Consider the following 19,651-nt stretch of genomic DNA (forward strand, 5'->3'; position numbering starts at 1 on the left):
CCCTTTTCTTTTTTTGCCTGGCCGGCTCAGGCGAGATATATTTAGAGACCGTTGAGTTTGAAGGATCCGTGTCCGGCGCCTTTTTGAGCGAAAGGGACCACGTTTTACTCCTCGTCGTCGTTGCATACCGAAGCACCCCGCCCCAAAAAGAAAAACACACATTTTCGCCGTGTTTTTTCTCCATTCACCGTGTTTTCGTGTACATATACACCCGTGTCTCACTCAGTGAGTTTTTCTCACTCAGTAGTTGAGACCGACAATTATATTTTTCCGTTTTTTCCCCCCAATCCTTTTTTTTCCATTGTAGCAGTGATATTTCTGTACCGGGTGTGATGTCATACCAGCGCCCCCCATCTACTCCTCACCTTGCGGCGCCAATCTGCCCCTAGTCCCTTATCCTGCCGGGCACAGGCTTTGTGATGGGGATCTGCATTGAACAATGAAACAATCGGACGACGCCATCGCCGCCCTAAAAAGGGTTACTACGATGTTAAGCCACTAGGCGACACCCTGGACCCTCATGCAAGTGTGAGTACCTGTTCTTTAGTGTGTTCTCTGCTTATTCTCCACTTGTAGTATGCCTGGTGCCTCGAATATCATACGATGGCTGCGGTCGCCTACGCTCGTCATGCTGCCAATTTTCTTACGCCGCTTAAACTTTCACGGCTGGCACGGGGGGAGGGGCTTTCGGGGATACAGTATACTGTTTGGGTGCATGCTGCATCCCATAATCGGGTGCGTGTGCGTCGACAGAATAATCTATTCATGGGGCTTGTACCACTATAAGACAAGAATAATTCCTGGAAAACTGAAGAAGGGATGTTTGTGCACGGGAACTTGGCGGCGGCGGCCATCACCTTCATCGTTCTCCAGGGGATATTCCTCGCGTTCGTGTTCTTCACCCGCGAAGTAACCAAGATCGTTTACTTCCTCTGCTCGTACACGGTGCTCCGGATGTTCTCGCAGGCGGTGGCGCTTGTCATCGCTAAGAACGGGGTGGTGTGGTGGCTGGCAATGGTGTACACCATGTTTCTGACGGCTCCGATCGTGTTTTTGATCTTCTCGCTGATGTGCTTTTTATTCTCGACTCACGAACAATCAGTGCACGCCGAGGACTCGAAGTTGGCGTATTTCGTTGACGAAAAGCTCCAGGGACGGATCTTGGCCCTCAAATGCTTCTTTATGACGATGGCTTTGATCGCCATCACCTTAATCCTCACGGGGCTGGGGATCGTCGCCCAAGTACCTATCCCTGAAGTATTGGCCCTGCGCCAGTGGGGGTACGCCGAGGGCATCCGCACTGCCGGCAGTTGCATCTTCTTGTTCTTAACCATTGTGGTGATGCTGATTACTATCGCCCGTTTCAATGCTTATCGTGATACCTACTTGGCCTTCTCGTTCTTGCTGACGGTGATCTGTGGCTGTTTGGTGATTATCCTGTTAATCCACCAGATCTTGCAAATCTGGGTGCCGAGAATGAACCTCTACGCCGGCGTGGGCCTGTTTGTTCGCTACCAGTATTGCATGCTGGAGGCGATGGAGTTTTTGTGCTCCATCTTGGCGTCGTACAGTTACTGCTGTATGGGCGGCGACGCCGAACCGGTGGCGAAAGTGGAGTACGACGAGGACTTTGACCTTGACCACTCCACCGTGTAAACGCATAATCATACCAGTAATACTCGTCACGGTGACGTCGTGGTATGTCGCGGTATGCACACAGTAACAATAGCCTTAGCCCTGCACAAACACAAAACAATAGCGATGTTAGTAGATGCAATTCCAGGAACAGTAGCCTTTTAGGGGGTTCGTTGTTTGAATGCTAAAATTTTCGAGATTAGACGGTGTAGGTTAAATGAATTTTATTTAACTCTAAACCACTAGCTGGGGTTGCCTTCATCTTTAGCCTCGGTCTATATAGCTTATTTTACACTGTACAGAGTGCAGGGTCCTGCACTGGTGCTGCACGGGTCTTCCGGTATGTACACAAAACCTTCGTCCAATGGTCCGGCCACAATAGTTTAAATTCTGATTGTGGTGGACGTGGGGCATAATTCTATGGGATCCAGTTACGAGATTTAACTCCATGGAACAATCGATAAAACATCTTCTTCGTTTCAATCATCGGTTTTGATCTCCAGGAAAACTACACTACATTGGTCATCACGCTGAGCGATGCCATCTCGGTGTTTGGAGCAGGTCGGCTAATTGCTTATAGTTTAAACTGGGGGATGCGACGGAGAGCCACGTCGCATCCGTTTGACGATGCCCTACCACCAACCAGGTTAGTGTAGCCGTGTTATGTGTGGCTCCCTAGAGCCAAGGCCTATTGTTTTAGTCGGCATCGTATACAGTACCCCGACACAGGCCATCGCCTTGTCTATTGTGCTGTGTGTCTTAGTGCTGTGCCTGTGGCCAAACACACAGCTGGGTCGTAAGCAAATGATCCGCAGGGTGCAGTGTTTTTGTGTACACCGATTTCCCGATGCGGATAATCGAGAAATAAGCGGGCGCTGTGGGCGGGCCAGACAATAGCGTTTGTCCATGCACCTGGTAACCAAGAGGTCCACCCTTGCTCTGTGCCATCTGTCGTATTCTTCTCCCCCTGGGACGCAAAATAACCCCTTGGATCTGGAGAGGTATTGTGATGAGGCGGTGGCGTTCCCCGTGGTGATAGCCTTCTGGTGACTCGTGATGGGTGTGGGTTGACTCGGTTGCCTCGGTGTCCAATATCACGAGAATCAACATCGCGCGGAGTCGAACATGATATCGCCTTAATATGGTGAAGACTCAAGGTTGGGGATGGACTCGTAGAACATCAACAAATTTCGATAGACCTATCATCGGGTAACAACGGGAGACACTTCGATCGGTAGGTACACCTGTGTTGGCCACATATTTTGAATTTTTCAGAACATATGGAGGGGGGCTTCGCGAGATATTTATATCGGTTACCCAAAATAAGCTTAAAATCCTCGTATGCCAATACCAGCTTAATACCTGTTGCGGAAGGTATGTCAATAACGGCTAAATTGAAGTTGTCAGCCAGTACAGGCACAGAAATTCAAAATAGTGAAGCCACTCAAACCAGGGCTGGTGTAATGATTAGAATAATTATGATTTTTTCCTCAGCTTTCCCAGCTATTTTAAATTCGTGTTACGAGCATAATTCTAGGTGAACCAGCACTGGTTCTTAAGCGAAATTTGAAACATCACTACCGACATATACCCTATTTCTGATTTAACCGCTTGACCACTGGATGAATGGTCTTGATGAACATCTACTCGTTCAGGTCAAGGTTATAAGATATAGATAAGCCTCCTTAATCCCTCTATACTTGGTCTATCTCTGGTTAATCCCCGGTGAAACGACAAATTTCAGGCGTCCCGTGGGTCCTACGTGGAAACCGTCGATGAAGCTTATTTCCAAGATTGCAGGAAACGGCTACAGACAAACACCGAATAAAGATCGGCGTTTCGCTTAGAGCTGCAATTTATAGAGTCAAAACTTTGCACCACAGGCGTGTAGGTGTCAGGGCTGTGTTGTCGTTTCCAGTCAAATGAAACACTCGTAAACCTCGCCCTGTTCAAAACCCATGTGACGAGTGTCGTAATGATTGTCGCAGACTACTTTAGCGAGGGCCTGAGGCGCATTTGTGGTGCCGATAGACTTCTGTCGACAGTAAAAGTAAGTGATGCCGACTGTTGTCGCTTAGGCGGCAATCTCAGATAAAGGGTCTGGGGAGTGAGATCCCACAACAGTGGCGTTTTGAACGCCTTGGGAGCCCATGGCTGGAGGCGGGACAACGGGCTCCCTTGTGATTTTCTCCATCCCCTTTCCTGCACTCAATGTGGGACGTGCGCTCGACAAGGCAAGTGATGCAGTAAGCGAACAATAGCCCCCACACTGGCGATCACCGCTAATCGGCCCGAAAAATCATGACCTGGAGCTGCTAAGGCGACAAACTAATAGTAAAACGGATCAGAACAAAATTTATTAGGATGAAACTCCATATCTTGGCCCCTTTGATGCCTGAGGCTGAGGGTGTCGGGAGGTGTCCCCCCCTCACCGCTGACGCAGAGAGTTGCCCTGAACCAGCAGAACAATCACTTCGAGGGTATGGTCAGTAGCAACCGAGAAGGCCCTCCCTTGGCCAGCCGAGGGATAGACTTTGAAGCCTAGGTCAATGAAGGCTTTGTGGTTTTCGTCTTGAACCGTTGATAGCTCCAAAATAGAGACTAGTCTACTAAAGAGAGCAAAGCCCCATGATGTTTTGAATTCAACCCAGTCGGCGATCGAACCCAAACAGGATATAACCTGTTTTATGAGGCGCTGCCGATATGCATGGGGGTGGCCTTGAATTACCCCAAGATCGGTCACAAAACCCTGGGGGACATGGGGGGCCGCCTGGCGCCTCGAAAACCGCTAGGTGAAATTGACAAGCAGCGACGGCAATATAACTCGGGCAGTAGCCGCCAGGCACTCGCCACACACCTCCCATGCTGTTTGTGTCTACCCCACTAGCGGCGGCGCTGATAACGTTCATCATCCTCGATGTGTTCTACTTCAGCTTCATCTTTGTCTACCGGCTGCTCCTGAAGGTGGTGTACTTCCTTCTTTCATATATGCTCCTCCGGCTTGGGGCCAACGTCACCGCGTTGATCATCGCTAAAAACGGGATCTGGTGGGGGCTGGCGTTCGCCTATAATTTCTTGAGTACGTGGCCGATCTTGTTTTTGGTGTTTCTGACGTGCTGCTTTTTATTTCAGACTCACGAAACTCCCATTTACGATGAGGACGATAAGGCAGTGTACCTTATTAACGAGGAGCGGGCCTCGAGAATCTTTCTCCTCAAAGGGTTATTCATGGCAGTACTGTTTGCTGCCGTGATTTTAATGGTGGTGGGAGCAGGTATTATCGCTGGCCACCCCCTCGAAGATTTACATAACCACTCAAAATGGACGGCGTCTCAAGGGTTAAGAATTGCCGGCAATCTGGTGTGGCTATTGGTGGTGGCGTGTATCCTGGGGGTGACTGTATGTCGCTACCCTGTGTATCGAGACACGCCCTACGCCTTCAGTTTTATGACCACGATGCTATGCTGTGTGCTTCTTGTGGTGCTGCTCATCCACAATATCTTAGCGGTAGTGGTGGCTCCCATCGACTACTATAATCCTGCCAGCATCCGCTCGTTTGTCCAGTACGAGTACCCGATGCTGGTGACGATGGAATACATCGTGGCGGTGTTGGCGCTGTATCTGTACTGCTGTATCAAGGCTGAGGAGTATATCACCGTCGACTAATTTGAGTAATTGAGTAATGAGTAATTAATGAACGATATTAGTGAAGAGGCTTGGGACGACGCAGCCCCACGAAGGGGCTGGGGGTGATGCGAGGGGGCGTATGTGGCCATCGCCTGCGGTATGGGGGTGCCCCATATTTCAGCCGTGTCTCGCCTCAGCGGGATTTTATTTAGCGAGCAACTGAGGGGTATATATACGAGCCCGTAGACGGAAAGCAACCACGAAAGACACTAGTCAACGGTCAATATGGTATAGCTATTCGGTTAGTAGACTAACACCGGCACTAGACGCTAGCAGTGGCAAATTGCTTTTCGAAATTAAGGTTGAGTGGTCAGTAAGCGATAAATTCATGGTATGCACTCTGAGAGTAGCGGCTGATTCACACTGTATTTCATCATGGTCGCCTCGACTTATAACGAAGGGAGGCCACCTTTCGCCGCTGTTAGTGGAATTCTACGCGGGTGATTAATTAACAGTGGTACGCATTGACTGCGTACAACATATACCAAAGCAAAAGGCCTCGCCAAAACACTACTAAAGATGATTCATCAATTCCCTTAATGATGGGAGATAGACATAATCATTCTCCATGTTGACTTATCAAGCTGCTCAAGGAAACAGAGGTATATCTCATTGATTTTGTTGGGCCACTAGATACGGTCCCGTCGCTTAAAGATACGCTCAGTTGCCTCCATTGCTACTACCCTTCCTTAAACATCATTCATTTGAGGCTATAAAGCTTACATCGTCTACACAGATTGCTTGCCGCCGTAGCCGCCGAGGTTTTGGCGGTGGCGGGTGTCCAAGGCGTTGAGCACCAGTTCGGCGGCCTTGACCCCCGAAAGCATCATCGCCCCAAAAGTGGGACCCATCCGGTTCAGCCCGTCGACTTCGGCAAGCTCCATCCCGGCGATGACCATCCCGGGAACGACTTCACGCGTGCCCTTGACGATGGCGTCCTCGGCGTGGTTCATGTCCAAGCCTCTCATGCCGCCAAGCTTAGCCTTCGAGTCATAGATTTGAGCCATTCTCTTAGCGGAGAAGGCGCCGAAGGGGCCGTCGTGGCCGGTGGTGGAAAGGACGACGTCACAGTTGATGGTGTTGGGGTCCATGCACAGCTGGGTGTCGTGGTTGAGCGCCACCAACGTCCAGTTGGTGACGACGCCGGCCACTCGCAAGCCCTGTTCGTCTTCTCTGGTGATCAAGTCCTCGACGGCGGTGGCGTTGAACAACTTGACGTTGGGGAACTGGAGCACCTTCAGCATGAGGGTCAGCATGAAGAGAGCGGCGTGCTTGACGACGACGTAGTTGCCTTCGTCTTCGTATTCGACGCCAAGCTCGTTCAAGAACACGTCGGCGGGCTTTCTCGCCACTAACGCCAGGAACAATTGGCCCCCAAGCCAGCACCCCCCGCCGGGGGACACCAGAGCCTCGATGATGGCGATCTTCAAGTCGGGACGGTTCTTGGCAAGCACGAACGCCGCCAGCAACCCGGCGGAACCGGCGCCGATGATGACGACGTCCAGCTCGGTGTACTTATCCAAATCAGCGAAGTAGCGCTTGGTCATTGCCCGCGACACCGTCAGTTCTCTGATCGGAGCAAAGTGGAACTGGTCCCAGTCGGCAAGCTCGACCTTGCCCTGGGTGGTGGGCTGGGCGTCGGTGAACTTGGTGTGGGGGCCTTGGTGGGTTTGCGGGACTAACACTGAGGGAGGAACCATGGGGATTTGAGTCAATTGAGTGATTGGAAAAAATATTGGGGGTCACGGGGGGTTTATATAGTGTGCTGGCAAGGCCATTGACCCTTGATTTAGCCCCCGAACCTGCCCCGGGGCTCGGACACTATGCTCCGACCTTAGTTTCCCGTTTGGGGATGTAAAGTGACACAAAGAAGGCGGTGTCAAACGCCAGGGCAGTTTCGGCGAAATTTCCCAGACAACCGTGACGGGTATCCGTCGCTACGAGATATATCGGGGCGATAGATCAGGTGTCTAATGGTTATGGCCCCAGTTTTGGGGCGATCGATTCGCCGTTTGACCGCGGTCCCCGTAATCGCATGGCTGCAAAACGGGGTATCAAAGGGGACACAGACCAATGGGAGCGGTGTAGGGGGCAACGGGGAGTAAGGAGTCGGGGATGATTAAGAGCATAGACGCGGTTGGGGACGCTGGCGACCTCGGGAACCGCCCCCAATTGCGATAACCCTACTATTGGTAACCTCTCAACTAAATGATAGAGAAAAGCTGAGTTGTCGCTGAAAAATCAACTACTACAGGTTCCTCTGATTCTCCTCATACTCTTATTTCCACGTTATTTTTGATACCTGGTGTTTGTCCGCTACTTTTCACCCTTTGAGGGCGCACTCCTCTGTAACCGCATACGGGGGGCACCCCCCATGGTATGCAATTTTACCCTAAGGGAAAAGCTGCCCCCCCGGCGACGTCCGATCCGTGTCTATTAGTTTGCTAAAGAAAACCCTATGCGCTTAAAAATTCCCGCAATCATCGCCTTGACCCCCCCTTATTCTGTCTCCTCGGTGGACTCCTTTTTGAAGCCATCAAAGTAGCGCTGGCGGAAGTCGGTGATGTTGCGTTCGCGGAGCCCGTTGCGGGTGACGTTGCGCCACTGCTCCTCCCGCTTCACGTATACTACGAGCCGCCGCAGCCACTTGTGGAACTCTTGTTCCAAGTGGTAGAGAAGCTCTAGCCGCTCGTGCTGAGGAATTAACGTTTCTTCAAAGTCGTCGTTGGCGGTGGGCATCCAAAACGCCAATCGGCCGCCCACGGGGAGCCGTTCGGCGGCAAACTGTAGCAAGTCCTCAAGCATGCTCAGGAGCAGGTACGGCTTTTTAGGCGGGATGAAGTCACGGCGCAAGTGGGCCTTTTCCCCCTCGATGACGACGTTCTCTCTGCCTGCGGCTCTTTCCGGGTTACGGGCACCACACACTTTTAAGCCCTCTCTCACGCCGTAAGGGGGATCGCAGATAATGCTATCAATCGCCAACAGCGGCCGCAACGCGTTATGAGTGAAGTCCATCCCCATCAAGTCCACCAATTGCACCAGGGTGCCGTACTGCTTGAAGTTGGCGTGGATATCTTTGCCGGGACCTTTACCCCGGAGGGCACGGGCATCGATATCGCTGCCCATGGTTAAAGAACCGAAATTGGCCGCGGCGACGAGGAACAGCCCCGTACCGGCGAAAGGGTCGTACACTAGCTTATTAGGACCAGCATGACCCAAATTAGCCGTTACCAATGACAACTCAGCGTCAAACAGCGTGGTACCAATATAGGTTCTTGTTTTCAAGTCGTATTTCTGAATAATGTTGGCTTCGCGGAGCAGTTGCTGGATCTCGCGGCCAAACCAGAGGTGGTCGGGTTTCGACGCCTTTTCCTGGCCCACGGTGTGGTACTCTTCTAATACGGTGAACACGTTATCGGGGTTCTTCAAATCAATCTTCCCTTCCCATCCAGTGTACCTGAATCCGTCGATAATCTGTCTCTTTTCCGTGGTCAGCCGTTTGCCCATGTAGCCGATAAAGTCGAATTTGAACAGCAGGTGCTTGTAGGCGTCGAAATTGGAGGCCATACGGCTTTTGACATCGCTGTGGAGCTCGTCTAGCGTGGTGCCGTGGCCCCAAAGCTCGTAGATCCGCCGGCCGAGGACCAGGCGGTACATGAGCTTTTTGGCGGCATCGTCGTCTTCGAGGCGAACCACCATAAATGGCGACTCGGGGTTGTGCTGGGAAAGGTCGACAGTGACATTGTGAAGCGCCGCAAGCAGCTCGAGCTCGGGACACCGGAACTCGGGGTACTGCTGGGCGAGAAGCACGAGGTACTCCTTCATGGGGCGATGAGTCGCGATGAGAAAACAAGCCGGCGAAGAAGGCCCCGCCAAAGGCGGGGAACGACGGCAGCGACCGACTAAATAGATCTCTAGTTTGACATATTCCTAGGTCGACAATATATTAATTACTAGTTGATCACATTTCAATCATTTTCCGTGGGCATGTTAGTGTCAACTACTAGATACCACTGCGATCGAAAGTATAAGGCGAAGGGAATGAATGCTTCGTGAAAATTGATAATTTGACAAACAAGGGCTTGGTAAGTAACGGAGAGTGGAAACAAAGTAGTTTTGGAGCTCTTTCGAAAGAATCTGATGTAACAAAAAAAGTTTATCAATTTTTAGTGTACGACTGCAAGTCAACGTACAAGGCAAATGGAATGAATAATTTGACTAACCTGGTGATGCTAGAACCAAACAGTCGCTTCCAAATTAGAAAGAATACTTTATCACCCTGGTCTTAAGTGTCATTCTATACTTTTTATATTGGTGGTAAATCTATTCACTAATGTACATTGTCTACTTCAACTGGGCCTTCTTCTTTTCCAATTGGGCCTTCTTCTTCTTCAACTGCTTCTCACGGTCGGCCTTCTGTTGGTTGGAGTATTGCATCTTGTCGTACAACTTGCGCTGCTTGTTGGTCATCATGATCTTCTTCAACTCCTTCTCCTCGTCTTCGGGGGTTTCCGCCTTTCTCTTCTTGCTCTTCTTGGTCTCGGTGGTGGTGGTGGTGGAAGGAGCCTCAGAGAACTTCACCCCCGCGGCCTCCAACTCCAATTCCTTTTGCGCCTTGAGATCTTCATCCTCTTCTTCGTCTTCTTCGTCCTCGTCGGCTTCAAGTTCCTCCTCTTCATCGATTTCTTCCTCATCTTCGTCGTCTTCAACCTCACCGGCTTCGACTTCGGCCTCAGGGTTATAGGTACCGGCGTCACCCCACGGCGACAAGTGAGGCGGCAACGTTTCCCCAGGCGCGTAGGCGTTCACGGGGACAAGCTCGGCCTTGTTGACACAGTCAAACACCCATTGGGGCTGGATATAGGTGCGTCCCTGGACCTTTTCCAAGAGCTTGGGACGGTCAGTGATATGGTGGGTGATCTTGTCGAAGTCTAAGCGAGCGTAGGCTTCCGGGTGGTTCGCCTGGAGCTCGTCAATAGCGATTTCCAGCACCAATTTACCGCCACAGGCCAAAATCGGCAATTCGACCAAGTCGAGAGCCACTTCTCTCCCGACAAAGAACGTAAACTTGGAAAACAATTCCAGCGTTTCCAAGGCGAATTTGTTAGGCTGGGTGAGGGCATCACCTTTAGTCTCGCCGAACTCATCGAGATCGACGTCTTCGACGTTTTCTTCAGCCACTTCTTCGACGTTGTCACCTTCAGCGTTAGCGGCAATCGCTTTCAGGATCTCTTCACTGGAAAGGTGCTTCCCTTCTTCGGTCAGCACTTCCCGCTTATCCTGGGGCACCAACGAGTTTTTCAGCTTCAAGATGTATTGCGACAAACCACCGACCTTGACGTTCTCATCGAGTTGGGGAGGGTAGGCAAGACCGGCGTCTTGGTAGAGCTTGTAGAGGACGAAATGGAGCAACGTCGAGTAGAACTCAAGGAAAGTGAGCATGATACGGAAATCGACGTCCAGGGGGATGTTCTGAGGGAACTTAAACGGTTGCAACCACCGCACGTCCTGGCCTCTGACGTTAGCCTCATAGTACACCCCTTTAATTGACACAAACACCTTCTTGATGAGTCTTTCCTTGGCGACAAACGCAAGCCACTGGTTACACAATTTTTCCGCTTCCTTGGTCACCCGGTGGGACACCCGGTCGGTGGCAGGCATGTTGGCAAATAAGAACAACATGTTCAAGGGGTCGTCCAAGTCCCTCAACGAGTCCATGAACGTCGGGTAGCGTTCTTTGACCAAGTGGTCCAACGTGTACTTGGGGCGGTTCTCTTCCAACCGCTGGGCATCGCCGACCTCGCCTCTTCCCAAAGCGCGGTTCAACTTGCGGGCAAACGTCTTGTGCTCTCTGAATTTCTGTAACACGGGCTCGTGCAACAAGTACTGGATGTCCTTGGCGTAGTAGAAAGTCACGGGGGCAGTGGACCCCTTATTGGCCTTCTTCTTGTTGCGGGGCTCGCGGGGGTAGATCCCTTTGAAGATACACAACCGGCGGAAGTCGGCGAGCGACACCTGCAACTTGTTGACCGCCTGGATCCGGGTGATGAAGTTCTTGGCGTTACCGGACGTGCCCTTCTTCTTGATCCGAGCCATGTTTGCAAGGGTTTGGTAGGGTGTGGTAAAGGTTGGGGGGTGGGAAGTCCTGCGATGAGATGAGCGCGATGAGATAAAGCGCGGGCACGACGGCGAGGCAGGAGCAGCGACAGGGACGACGTATAGAGGGAAAAAAGAGCGACGATAACGTGGGCGTAATTTGATTGTTTGAGTAGGAAATTTAGTTTGTTCAACTTGGTTGATCTGAAGAGATGATGAAAGTGGGTGGATGTATGGAACGTCGATCTGAAAAGTGTGTCTGCTAATCATCGACGTATTAGAATGAATTGTGTCTGAAGGTTGGTGGCATCAAATGGTTAGCCATTTAATTAAGTGTCCGTGCTTTAGTATTTGGTATTTCATTAAACTTTGAACGTTGAATCCACCCTTCATAGAGGGCTACTAGTGGTGCTAAGCAGTGACATTTCATATCCAGATGCAGCGACACCCTCCGCCCGCCCTCTAGCCATGGAGCTCGCTCCATTGCTTGGCCTTTTCCTCAAGATTATCGACGTCCAAGTCCATCGCGTAGATAGGGCTAAAGTTTGGCTTCAGGAACGTACTTTGGTAATCCAAATACGCCATCGAACATGGGTCGCAATAAACGGGATCCTGAGTGAGGACGGAAGGAGAACCCAAATGTGCCAGCTTTGTTCTGGGTGGGAACGGCAAGCTACATAGCCGCGTACCGCCAATTGAAATACGTTATACACTTGTCTCTGACGGTCCATGGGAAGGGACCTTTAGTTGTTTCAGCAGTAATATCAGGTGCGCCGCCAACATTTGTAGCTTGATGGCGTATTCGTGCCTGAATCTATCGCGGTACTTGTCCCACACGTTGAAAACGGGAGCCACGGCATCGCGGCTGTCTAGCACTTCGAGGGTATCGTCGGCATTGGCAATGAATGCCGAGAGCATCACCCGCACCACGAGAAAGCCGCCTTCTTGACCACCGCACCCTCGAAGTTCCTCGCCATCTTTAAAGAATATGTAGATTATTCGACCAACAGTTTCGAGTAGGGCCTCAGTGAACTTATCGCCGAGGGCCGGTATGATTAATTCCAAGAGCTCAAACGCCCCTCGCGGACCTTCAAGGCGATAGGACTCTTCAATTCGGAGTAGGCATACCCAAATCAGGGTCGACACAAGTGGAGAATCAGCCTGCAACTCGCCATAGCCATCGATCACCATTTGAATGAAAAACGGGAGGAACTGTGACCAGGGTAATGCCTCATCAAGCAGGGGTCAATGGGCGTAGCATATTTTGTTGACCCCAAAGAAAATTAAGTAGTAAAGAGCTTCGTCCAGAAGCCAAAGCTTGCCAGTAGTCCACCGTTTCACAAGGTTCCAAAGCACGTGGAACTTCTCCCCGGAGGTTACGCTAGGGTATCCGGGGACGACACAAATACACCATACCATCACCTCCATCCACGGGTGGGACGCCTCAGTTTCGAGGAGAGCCAATTGCGGGTGATGCAACATGTCCTGGAGCCAGTCGAAGCGCAATATTTACGGCGGCGACGTCCAATTTGTCGATGTAGACCTCTTTGGCAGCAGTCTGGTGGAGTATCACTTAGAGCACTAAGCTTAACGCTTTTGCCAGTTGAGCCAGGTCCATCCGTAAGAGACGGGGTATAAGCGTGAGGGGGGCGATGACTTCTGCTGCTAGGGTTCCGGATATGCCATATGGCTCGGTGAATGTGGATGTTAACGAAGGTCGGCAATCGCCGTGGCTAATTCCGCCGTCTTTAGCATCAATTGGTATATACGCGGTACGCGACGAGAAGAGACCAGACGCGTTAAGAAAGGAGACCAGAGCGTGCGGAGAATGAGTATAATCACACCTTGTTTTTAAAATTGATACTTTCCAGGTAGACTTGAGTATTGGATAACTAGTGAGAGTAAGGAGATTCCATAGCTTTATTCGCAAATCGAAGTTTGACTATACTAAGCATCGTTGAAGATCAACTACCTCAGACTCAATCAGAGAGCCACCAACAATTACCGAAATCACTGCCATTACTAAACCCGAATCAGTAACTCACCTACTACCAAAGAAAGAATCTGGGTAGTATAGTGAGTAGTATCCATCAAATGAGTCATATCTCAACAGTCTATCTTCTTTTTCCTTATCCATATCCATTAATACATATCCATCATTATCATTACCCTTGAGTGATTCTAAAAGTCTTCGTCGAACGAGAAGGCGTTTTCGTTCTTGGTGTCGGAGTTCTTGGCCATGACGCCGGCCTTTTGGTAGTCGGAGACTCTCTTTTCAAAGAAGTTGGTCTTGCCCGCAAGCGAGATGTTCTCCATAAAGTCGAAGGGGTTGGTGACGTTGTACACCTTCTTGTTGCCCAAGGCGACAAGCAATCTGTCGGCGACAAACTCGACGTACTGGCACATCAAGTTGGCGTTCATCCCCAACAACAGCACCGGCAACGCGTCGGTGAAGTATTCCTTCTCGATGGCGACGGCTTCGGTGATGATCTTCTCGACGATCAGGGGGTCGGGACGGTTTTGCAAGTGCAGGAAGAGGAGACAGGCGAAATCGGTGTGCAATCCTTCGTCACGGCAGATGAGTTCGTTGGAGAAGGTGAGACCGGGCATTAAACCACGCTTCTTCAACCAGAAGATCAGGGCAAACGAACCGGAGAAGAACACCCCTTCCACGGCGGCAAAGGCGACGAGACGTTCGGCAAACAAGGCGTCGGTATCGGCGATCCATCTCAACGCCCAGTCGGCCTTCTTCTTGATACAGGGGATGGTTTCGATGGCGTTGAACAAGAAATCGGCTTCCTTGGGGTCCTTGATGTAAGTGTCGATGAGCAACGAGTAAGTTTCCGAGTGGATGTTTTCCATCATGATTTGGAACCCGTAGAAGCATTTAGCTTCGGGGATTTGCACTTCGGCGGAGAAGTTTTCCACCAAGTTTTCGTTGACGATGCCGTCGGAGGCGGCGAAAAACGCGAGGATCCTCAGGATAAAGAACCGTTCGTTTTCATTTAAACGGTTGTTCCAGTCGTGCAAGTCCTTGCCCAAGTCGATTTCCTCGGCGGTCCAGAACGAGGCTTCGGCCTTCTTGTACATTTGCCAGATTTCGTTGTACTTGATGGGGAAAAGCACGAACCGCTTAGTGTTTTCCTTGAGCAACGGTTCTTCCTTTTCCAACTCCTTTAACTGGTGGCGGTGGGCCTTGTGTTTAGTGAGAAAGGCGCCGTGTTCGGCGTCGTACTGTTCCTGTTGCTTTTGCAAGTCAGCGGCGTTGGCGCCGTTGAGGTTGGCCACCTCACGCTGGCGCAACTCGTCCAACAGCACTTTGATCGCTTCACGGTCAGTTTGGGCTTCGTCCTTGGCCTGGGCCGCCGCCGCCAACTTGTCGGTGAGCAGCGAGCCTCGGGTCATGTCCAACGAGGAGATCTTACCAGTCAAGCCGTTGGTGGGAGTTTGTTGAGGCATAGACATCTTTGCTCAAGTGGGGGAAGTGTCGAGTGGTGAACTTTTGATGAGATATCGAGGGACTCCCGTGGGCTTTATATAGCAATGGTTGACGAGAGATGCGACGCGTGAACAACCAGCCTTTTTCCTGCAGGCATGCACACACGCGTACGGGTCCCGACTCGGGGCAACGACTACAACCCTGATCCAACCAGTTAGCCTTACAAAGTAATAAAAAACTGATGGTATTTTAGGCCGATATGATCTAATTGTTTAGTTGGAAAGTGATGTCCATTTAATTAAAGTCCATTAGTCGTAGTAATTGTGGCTAACTAGTGCTGTAGCAACTGGTCCGATTCGGAGGTGTGTACCAGACGGTGTTGCTCCACTGGGCAATTGCTATTGTGCACGTTTCAGCGGCAGCAGGGCCGTATAGCAACGAGCTTTGGGAGCGGGGCTTGCACCCGGTTGCCAAGTGAGGATGAGACTACAGAAGGAAACAGGTGTTTAGAAGGTGAAACAAGAGGTGGAACGAATTGAATAACTGGTTAGAAAAGCGTCTGTTTGGTTCGGTTTAGTGGTGGCTGGATCGGGTGGGATCGTACGGGAAGCGGTAAAATCAAAACAACACGCCCTAGACGCGTACGGGACTTCGCACACAGTGGGAACGAGAGGGCATGCGAGACCAGGGCTCGTAGTCCCGAGGGCAAGCGAATTTTTTTATTAATAAGAAATTACTGGTGGAAAAGGGGGACGCGAGCTCGTAATAGGAAATAGCGGAGTTAAGTGTAATTAACAACGATTACAAACGATCAATTATGGGTTGGATAGCACTATTTTGTGGCTGGCAATGGCGTTACTAAGATGAGGCCATCACTTTTTCATCAATGTGTGTACTTTTTCGCGAATTTTGGAAAAAATGCGGGGCTGCAAAATTGAAAACCTACGGAAATTGGGTGACAGTGTGTGAATTTGAGAGGATAAGATTTAGTAATTGACTTAAAAATGGGGACATAGGGTAATTGACAAGGCAGAGATTACATAGATTGGTTGAATTGGCGGAGAAATTGGCTTTATTGATGTCAAATTGGATGGTTCCCTCCTCTTGACGTCTTGGGTGGGACGGAGCTAATAACCGCATCCCTGCCTAGCCGCCAGATGCAGGTTAAACGATCTCATCCAGTGACACCCACTCAGATTGGTGGCCCTGTCGCTGTCACGGCTCCGACACTACTGACAATAATACTGTAATTGTACATGGTGGCGATGACCACGAAAGCTAGGGAGTTCTTAACCCTGTGTTTTGACCGTGTTTGACGGCATTGTGTAATGGGGCAGCGGTGGGGCGGTGGAGATGTCTTAGATGTAGGTTTCCGAAAATCTCGGGAACGGTGTGTGCCGGAATCATATGTGCTCAACGGATGGCTGTCGATTTTTTTGATTTTGGCACACACAAAAAAAAAAGAACACCGCGGGTCTGGGCCCCAAGTCTTTCTTCTCTGGGTAGAGATAAGCGATGACCTTTTTCCAATTGCGTAATCAATGACATAAGCTAACGTGAAAGCAGACACAAATAAGATTAAGTAAAAGATCTGTCGCTTAAAAGGAAAGAAAAAAATGATTGCTTTGCCCTTATCAGTGAGATCTTGTCATTCGGTGAATTTAGTCACGCTAATTGGTGATCAAACTGATCATTATTGTTCTCCTCTTGATTGAAGTAGGATATTTTTTTGTGTAAAGAATCAGTAGTGGTTGATTTAGTGGCCATTGACTCTGCTTTATAGAAGCGAGTGTTTGGTTCATTGACAGCAGTCCTATTCTTCAAGCTAATAACCATTTATTGGCTCTGGCGAACAACGTCCCTTCTTCTTTTGACATTTTAAATATAGTAATTGGTTATGGCAACAACGATTCGTCTGTTTAGAATCATTTCCTTTACCTATGTTTGGTTCTGACATCAACGCCCAAACAGACTAATTAACCATTAATTGGTTCTAGCAACAACAGTCTAACTCATCCATAGCTAGCTAAACACCGTTAGTTGGTTCTAGCAACAACGGTTACACTCTTCCAAAGTTGAGTGAAAAACCTCTGGCAACAACAGTATAGCATTTCCAAAGCTAACGAAAAATGATTAATTGGTTCTGGCAACAACGCTCCGACTTAATCAACTCAGGTTGACAGCTATAAATTGGTTCTGGCATCAACAATTCGACTAGACTGAACTGATAGCTATTAATAGCCTTTACTGGATCAATGTCACCATAGTTCTCCCTTTTCTGAGTCATAAACGTTCATTCATATCTATAAACTCCCAATGCAAAAATAGTAAAAAAAACCCCATTTCAACGGTAGGAGGCCAGAAGCGGCAGCGCCGTGTACTTGCGGGCGGTGTCGTAGTCGAGGTCGACGGCGACGGGGCTGTCGGTGGCCGGGGTCAGCAGCCGCAGGTACAGCGGCGGCAGCAACGTGTACGCCAGTTCCAGGTAGCCGTCGTCAGGCAACGTGGGGGAGATCGGGGCGTCAAACACCGAGTAGTCCAAGTTTTGATAGAGTTTCAGCACGTCGCCGTGGCCCCTATACCCTTGGAGCACTCGATCTCGCAAATAGGCCTTGAACTCCTGGCGCCACCGCTGGTAGTTCCAGTTAGCCTCGATGGCGGGGGTGAGCTTTTTGTCGACTAATTTCGTCAGAGCGTCGCGGGAAAGGTACTGGTAGTGGGGCAACAGGGGTAAGGCGAATAACAACAGTTGCGGGTCCAGTTTATCCAGCGCCAACTGCTTGGGACGGCCGTAGAGCTTAAACGCATCGATGATGTGGATATAGTTTCTGATCATCGTTTCGATGGCGGGCACTCCCGGGTGAGTTAACGGCATGAGATAGCAGTGGCTGGTGGTAGCGAACTGGTCCAAGTTCTTCTTAACAAACAGCAGCGTCCGTTTCGGAGTGTTTTCGACGTTTTCTCCCTCGGCTAACGTATGGGCGCGGTGGCGTCTCCCCTTATGTTTGTGGCTTGTAGGCGGCTGGGGCGACGGGGCCAGCGAGAAGAACAGCAGCAGCAGTACCAGCAGGCCCAGGTTGGTGCGTTTATGGTGGTTTTTTGGCGTTGCTGGCGGCGTCGCATCACTCTTTAACGAGGACAACGAGTGCCATGAATCCGAGCGGGAAATGCCCTTGAGGGTAAACAGTCTCTGTGGCGGGGCCACTTCAGCGTCAAAGAGGTGTTCAAAGTGCTTATTGACGTAGATATCACCATTAAGAGCCATAATCGCATTAAAGTCAATCATAGCCGGCAGTTCAGGATACACGTTATACACCTGATCAAGCCGGTCAACGTAGGCAATAAGGTTGCGCTTACTGATCTTATCGGAGGCGTAGAGTTCCATTCTCCCCAAATGCTTGGAATCGCCGGGGACAATCACCACGAACACTTTAAGCCAGCGGTCGGAGATTTGCGGCCAGCGAACGTTACACCATTCTTCAGAAGGGAACCGCTTCTTTTGAGCTAACAACACGTGGATATCGGCGAGTTGAGCCCCTCTCAGCGATAGTATTACTGCTGTGTACGCTTCGTTGAGCAGGTCGTGTTCGAACCGGGCCAAGTAGAGGGCTGCTAACCACTTAACGTAATCCTTAGAATCGCGGAATCTGACGACGACGTCGTTGGCGGGGGTATAGTCAGTTTGGATTTTCAATTCAAACAGCGCCCCGCTGTTGACCACGTTGATTTTAGCGTCGACAATGTTGATATATTTCGGTCTGAACTCGGTGAATGCCACCTCCTCTTCCGCCAGCTGCGGGCGCCAGATCGCGAGTTCGGTTCCCGTCAATTTCGCTTCCACTTCAAGCCACACCCGTTCGCCATCGCTGGTATACCCGGGCACTTGAAACACCCCGACGTTATAGATGCGGAGGCGGTGGGCGTGTAACAACGTAACGATGGGGCGCAACGGCGGCGGTAACAGCTCCGTCATCTGGCGGTTAAACTGGGCGTGCAGCGCCAGCGCCCGCAGCGCCCCCAGCGACCCGTTGGCGCTGGCGCCATTGGCGCCGCCATTCGCGCCGTTGGCGCCGTTGGCGCCGTTAGCGCCATAAGGCGAACTGGGAGTAAACACCCTCAGGTGGCGGTGGAGCAGCGACGGCGTCGCCTTCATTCTCTCGGAAAGGCGCCGGACGCCGCGGGGCAGCGCCGGCGGCAGCTCCGTCAGCGGGTCCAGCGACAGGCGCAGCAGCATCAGCATGGTGTGGACCATCGGCGGCGCCTTTTCCGGGGCGCCGGTGGCGGCGTTGACGGGGTCGAGCCCGAGCGGCAGCGGCGCCAACGCCGGCGCCAACGTGTTCCAGGATGGTTGCGACAGCGGCTGCGACAGCGGTTGCGACAACGATGGCGCTGAGTCCACCGTCGTCGACAGCGGCGACAGTTGCACCACTGGAGCCACCACTTGTTTCAGTGATGGTTTCAGAACTGGTTTCGCCGCTTGTTGCGGCCGGGGCTGAGCCGGAGCCGAGCTCGGCAGCGCCAGCGACGCTGCCAGCGACGACGATGATGACGCCGACAGCTTCTTAAACCGGTTGCGCTGGCCTTGTAAAAACTGGGTGAATGCCATGGAGTGATTTCACACTGGGTTTCACACTTGCTTTGACACTACGCGCGAAGGGGGAAGGGGGCCTTGAAACAGGTTTTGGGATTTTTATTTTTTTTTTTCGAAACCGGGAGGTAACGGCCGATGGCGGAGTGCTAAGCAACTGCCATATATAACAAAATTTCCCTCATCTAAAAAATATTTTTTTGTTT

At 51.0% G+C, this 19,651-nt stretch overlaps 8 protein-coding genes across 8 annotated transcripts; 2 read left to right on the forward strand and 6 right to left on the reverse strand. All coding sequences in view use genetic code 12, as the record gives it.

The window, feature by feature from the left end:
• Nucleotides 1-1,068: 1,068 nt before the first annotated feature.
• Nucleotides 1,069-1,656, forward strand: DIURU_002755 (uncharacterized protein; the record flags this gene model as incomplete). Its single annotated transcript, XM_034155441.1, has 1 exon — nucleotides 1,069-1,656. The coding sequence occupies one exon, from the start codon at nucleotides 1,069-1,071 to the stop codon at nucleotides 1,654-1,656; it is 588 nt and encodes a 195-aa protein (XP_034012442.1).
• A 2,841-nt stretch (nucleotides 1,657-4,497) lies between these two features.
• Nucleotides 4,498-5,301, forward strand: DIURU_002756 (uncharacterized protein; the record flags this gene model as incomplete). Its single annotated transcript, XM_034155442.1, has 1 exon — nucleotides 4,498-5,301. The coding sequence occupies one exon, from the start codon at nucleotides 4,498-4,500 to the stop codon at nucleotides 5,299-5,301; it is 804 nt and encodes a 267-aa protein (XP_034012443.1).
• Nucleotides 5,302-6,050: 749 nt separating this feature from the next.
• THI4 (thiamine thiazole synthase) lies at nucleotides 6,051-7,022 on the reverse strand (the record flags this gene model as incomplete). The annotated part of the gene is made up of 1 exon (XM_034155443.1): nucleotides 6,051-7,022. The coding sequence occupies one exon, from the start codon at nucleotides 7,020-7,022 to the stop codon at nucleotides 6,051-6,053; it is 972 nt and encodes a 323-aa protein (XP_034012444.1).
• A 799-nt stretch (nucleotides 7,023-7,821) lies between these two features.
• DIURU_002758 (tRNA (guanine-N2-)-methyltransferase) lies at nucleotides 7,822-9,147 on the reverse strand (the record flags this gene model as incomplete). The annotated part of the gene is made up of 1 exon (XM_034155444.1): nucleotides 7,822-9,147. One exon carries the CDS (start codon nucleotides 9,145-9,147, stop codon nucleotides 7,822-7,824), a length of 1,326 nt encoding a protein of 441 aa, XP_034012445.1.
• A 519-nt stretch (nucleotides 9,148-9,666) lies between these two features.
• Nucleotides 9,667-11,418, reverse strand: PES1 (mRNA-binding ribosome synthesis protein; the record flags this gene model as incomplete). The annotated part of the gene is made up of 1 exon (XM_034155445.1): nucleotides 9,667-11,418. One exon carries the CDS (start codon nucleotides 11,416-11,418, stop codon nucleotides 9,667-9,669), a length of 1,752 nt encoding a protein of 583 aa, XP_034012446.1.
• Nucleotides 11,419-12,123: 705 nt separating this feature from the next.
• DIURU_002760 (uncharacterized protein) lies at nucleotides 12,124-12,609 on the reverse strand (the record flags this gene model as incomplete). Its single annotated transcript, XM_034155447.1, has 1 exon — nucleotides 12,124-12,609. One exon carries the CDS (start codon nucleotides 12,607-12,609, stop codon nucleotides 12,124-12,126), a length of 486 nt encoding a protein of 161 aa, XP_034012447.1.
• Nucleotides 12,610-13,599: 990 nt separating this feature from the next.
• On the reverse strand, nucleotides 13,600-14,883 carry RNR21 (ribonucleotide-diphosphate reductase subunit; the record flags this gene model as incomplete). Its single annotated transcript, XM_034155448.1, has 1 exon — nucleotides 13,600-14,883. One exon carries the CDS (start codon nucleotides 14,881-14,883, stop codon nucleotides 13,600-13,602), a length of 1,284 nt encoding a protein of 427 aa, XP_034012448.1.
• A 2,318-nt stretch (nucleotides 14,884-17,201) lies between these two features.
• DIURU_002762 (uncharacterized protein) lies at nucleotides 17,202-19,463 on the reverse strand (the record flags this gene model as incomplete). The annotated part of the gene is made up of 1 exon (XM_034155449.1): nucleotides 17,202-19,463. One exon carries the CDS (start codon nucleotides 19,461-19,463, stop codon nucleotides 17,202-17,204), a length of 2,262 nt encoding a protein of 753 aa, XP_034012449.1.
• Nucleotides 19,464-19,651: the final 188 nt, after the last annotated feature.

This window comes from Diutina rugosa (genome assembly GCF_008704595.1).
Source record: "Diutina rugosa strain CBS 613 chromosome Unknown scaffold93_size19651, whole genome shotgun sequence".
Classification (NCBI taxonomy): Eukaryota; Fungi; Ascomycota; class Pichiomycetes; order Serinales; family Debaryomycetaceae; genus Diutina; species Diutina rugosa.